This window comes from Gambusia affinis, linkage group LG17 (assembly GCF_019740435.1).
Source record: "Gambusia affinis linkage group LG17, SWU_Gaff_1.0, whole genome shotgun sequence".
NCBI classification, from domain to species: domain Eukaryota; kingdom Metazoa; phylum Chordata; class Actinopteri; order Cyprinodontiformes; family Poeciliidae; genus Gambusia; species Gambusia affinis.
In genome coordinates this window covers 22,184,367-22,188,184 of record NC_057884.1, presented here as the reverse complement: position 1 = coordinate 22,188,184, position 3,818 = coordinate 22,184,367, and the positions used below count along the sequence as shown (strand labels likewise).

The 3,818-nt window shown below is 41.1% G+C and overlaps 1 protein-coding gene across 2 annotated transcripts; it reads right to left on the bottom strand.

Annotated features, from left to right (window-relative positions):
- Positions 1 to 293: 293 nt before the first annotated feature.
- On the bottom strand, positions 294 to 3,578 carry LOC122846977 (nuclear factor 7, brain-like). 2 transcript variants are annotated; one of them, XM_044144287.1, is made up of 2 exons: positions 2,399 to 3,578; positions 294 to 2,327 (listed from the first exon to the last, which is right to left on the bottom strand). In XM_044144287.1, exon 2 carries the CDS (start codon positions 2,308 to 2,310, stop codon positions 925 to 927), a length of 1,386 nt encoding a protein of 461 aa, XP_044000222.1. In that variant the 5' UTR covers positions 2,311 to 2,327; positions 2,399 to 3,578; the 3' UTR covers positions 294 to 924. The 2 variants fall into 2 exon arrangements, with proteins under 2 accessions (XP_044000222.1, XP_044000223.1); XM_044144288.1 differs by having other exon boundaries at positions 294 to 2,317; positions 2,399 to 2,823.
- Between the last annotated feature and the right edge of the window lie 240 nt (positions 3,579 to 3,818).

Genomic DNA, 3,818 nt, shown 5'->3' with positions numbered 1-3,818 from the left:
GAAAACAGTAGATAGATTCTGTACCGCTTGGCTGTTGGTTGTGGGAGAAAGTACAGGAAAGTAAAAGGAAGAAGTGGACAGTGTGTGAGTGTGTGTATTTGAAACGTAATCAATTGCAAATTTATTGATGGGATCTGACTTGAAAAAAGGGGGGCAGATATGTGGCAAATGTCACCGGGTCCGGGAGTCAAACCCGCAGCGGCCGCATTGAGGACTCAAGGCCTCCAAATGTGGGTTGCGCTGTCCCCTACACCACCACGGCAAGCCTCGTTATTCTTGTATTTTGAGTCAGGTTTTAGATTAGATTATACTTTATTGATCTTCAAGGGGAAATTGTTTATTCGTTGACAAGCTTCCCCATCTTAGGTTTTAAATATCAATAATACAAATATAACCAAATGACACAAAGTTTATAAAATATATAAATATTCCTAAGAGCGATGAGAGAGTTCAATATGACTAAATATTAAAAAATTTAAAACAAGCATGCACATGTAAATATATTAATCAATAAATAATCTATAAATGAGTCCAGAGAAAATGAGATTGAAGTGACTCAGACTTGGACATTGTAAAGTCTGATGTTTGCAGGCAGAAATGACTTCCTGAGTCTCTTTGTGGTTCACTTTGGTAAAATGAGTTGCTGGCTAAAGCTGCTCCTGCTTTCAATCATCTCCAAATAATTTCTTTACATAATGTTGTAAAAAAAATCAACAATGTTCAAACCATTACAGTGGAAAGCACAGAAAGAAATGAAAAAATCCCCAGATGATCAGATCATCTCAAGCTTCCTGATTAAAAATACAGATTGTAAAAATTAAATTAAGAAATTTACCAAAACGGCAAAGTATACAATCATAAAACCAATCAATCATCTGATCAATAATGTTTCATTTGGACTTTTTGTTCTTCATGCTGAGATCATCAGAGCTGCTGTTTGATCACTGAGATCTTCATCGGTAGAATCTTTAGTTTATCCCAGGTGCTGAAGTATGGAAAAATCTTGTGAGTGAAGGTGTGTGTGAAGGTGTGTATGTGTGTGTTAGTATCCAGATCAGAGAAGGACAGCTTTCCTCTGTCCCAGTCCAGATTCACTCTGATCCTCTGGAGATTCTTCTGGACTGAGAGACGAGTGGAAGGACCTGGTAGAGAACGTGCTGAGTATTTACCGTAAGACAACTGTATATACAACAATCCAGACAGTATTCCTCTCTTCCTCTGAACAGATTCTTCTAACACACCAAGAATCCAGTATTCACTGTCTCTAACATCAACATCCCAGCTGTGGTTCCCTGAGTTAAAACCATCAGAACTAAAAGAAGACCAGTAATAATCAAATCTCTCTGGATTATCAGGAAGCTTCTGTTTCTCTCCTGCAGTCAAACTGGTCAGATCTTCCGACAGATGGAGTCCTGTACCAGCCGTGTTTGGGTCCAGAACCAGAGGAGTGTAGGTCACCATGTTCTCCATGTTGCTCCAGATGTTGAAGGCCAGGTTGCCCAGATGTTTGGCCTGGTCTATCAGAGCTCCTGAGGGCAGCTGTGGATCCTCCAGCAGGGGGCAGCGCTGGACTCTTTCCACTGCAGCCTTGTAGTTGTGCAGGAATGAGACGTCTTCAGCTCTCAGCTCCTCCTCTGTGGCTCTGACTGTGTCTGAAAGAGCTGCTATCTCTCTGCTCAGAGCCTCCATCTTCTCCTTCATCATCCCTCTCTTCTGCTCCTCTTCCTCCCTCAGTGCAGCCAGCCTGGCCTCCTCTTCCTCTGCTAGAAACTGATGAAGCTGCTTAAACTGCTCCATAATCTGCCTCTCTGTGTGTCGGGCCTGGACCTTCAGGTGTTCTGCTGTCTGATCAAACTCCTCCTGAACTTTCTTCCTGAGCTCCAGCTTCTTCTTTAGAGGCTCCAGAGTTTCCTGAAGGTTCTTCTTGTGTTGCTGAGCAGCTTCATCGATGGGTCTGAATCTGTGGTTGGTGTGTTTTTCTGAATCTCTGCAGACGACACACACTGGCTGCTGATGGTCCAGACAGAAGAGTTTGAGTTTCTCAGAGTGCAGACTGCAGAGATCCTCTGAAGCTCTCTGCTCTCTCTGCTGGGAGAAAGACTCACACAGATTCTTCAGAGCCAGATTACAGGGAGGATCTTTGATGAATGATATCGTCTTACAAACTGGACACTCTCTTACTGGTTTCTCTCTCCACCATTTCTTCAGACACTCCTTACAGAAGCTGTGGCTACATGACAGAACAACCGGATCCTTAAAGACGTCCTGACAGACCGGACAGCAGAGATCCTCCTCTAATCTGGAAGCCATTTTGTCTCTGAGTGAATCTGAAAACACAGCAGACAGAAAGTTAAACCAGGAAGTCAGTTTCCCTCCTGCAGAAACTTTATTCTCTTACTTTCACTTTGATTTCCTTGTTTTTCCTCCAGCAGCAGTCTGTGTTCCAGCGTCTGGTTCCTCAGTTTTCTCTCTGTTCTCCTTTTTCAGTGTCAGTCTGTCGTCAGTCGATGATGAAGGTGACCCTGAGCGTTTCCTCGATTAGTTTTTCTTTTAACCATTTCCTGTTTTTTTACCGACTTGAGGCTCACATGTGGCGCCCTCTAGAGGATTTCCTGTCAATCTGAAGTTTTAGAAAAACATGAGAAACACTGTAAATGTTTGTTTAGCTGCGGTTTTTGTTTTAAAGTGAAAAATTATCATAAAAGAGCCTGAAAGAGTCCAGATCAATGTGAACCAGATGACCTCTCTGTACAGGTAAATATGAGCAATACCTAAAAAAGAACCTATTATTTTACATTTTGTACACTTTTATTCTTCCATTTGTTGCTCCTGAAAACAATCCAACTGCTTAAGAACCAACTGAGCCATTTTATGACTACAAGTTAGCATTTTTTGGTGTCTGGAAAATGAGCCGTTTCAAAAACCTCTATTGTTAAGTCACAATTAATGGGCATTGCCCCATTACCTAGCAACTGCAGCAGAGTTCTGCCCAGTTACCAAGCAACCGTAGCTGATCTCCAGCCCGTTTGGTCAGCTGGTTTTACTGTTGTATGCAGTGTACAATGGCTTCTGGAAAAGACCAGAGTTTTGTTGTTCCCTTACCCTCCTAAAACCACTTGCTGCTCTTTTGTTGGTTGTGCAGGAGGCTCCACTTCTAATTTTCAAGATGTGCAGATCTGTTTGCAGGTATTTTCACATGTCAGTTTAAAAGTTGAGTTGGGGAGGCGTGGCCAACAGCAGATTTAACATTTTAATTCTACACCATAAAACAGTTAAAATGTTATTATTTGTGAATGACAAGAAATATCCTAACTTGTTCAAGGAATCATAATAGACCACCTCTAAATTATGTGTGAGATGTTTAGTGACAGGAGCACTAAAATAAAGAATAAAATCCTTCATTTACATGACAGTTATTGCTGTGTTTGCTACAATGTTTTATATTCTTATTGATAACCAGGCCAGAGGGCTCGCCAGCCTCAACGTTGGGGTTTCACCTGGAGAAACAACAAAATTCAGGTTCATTTCTTTACTAAAACCTTTGAATTGTCTGATTCTGATGTGAATGTCTTATTGGATCTGAACGTCCCTCTGCTGATCCAAACAAACATGCAGCCCATTATCTTCAAAATATTTAGCTAAAATCTGTTAGGAAAGGGTTTCATAATGGGATAAGCTGTTGGTTTTTAAAAACAAGAAAAAATGACACTTTTCTCTCCTTCAGTTTTTGTATTTTGGCTCAAAGTTTCACAATTTTCTGGTTAAAGATGTTGGTGAAACGACTAAGACAGAAAACATGTTTGATTTAAATTCAGTAC

What these genes read in the sequence shown, in the direction of transcription:
- LOC122846977 (XM_044144287.1), bottom strand. Translation starts at nt 2,310, where the DNA reads ATGGCTTCCAGATTAGAGGAGGATCTCTGCTGTCCGGTCTGTCAGGAC.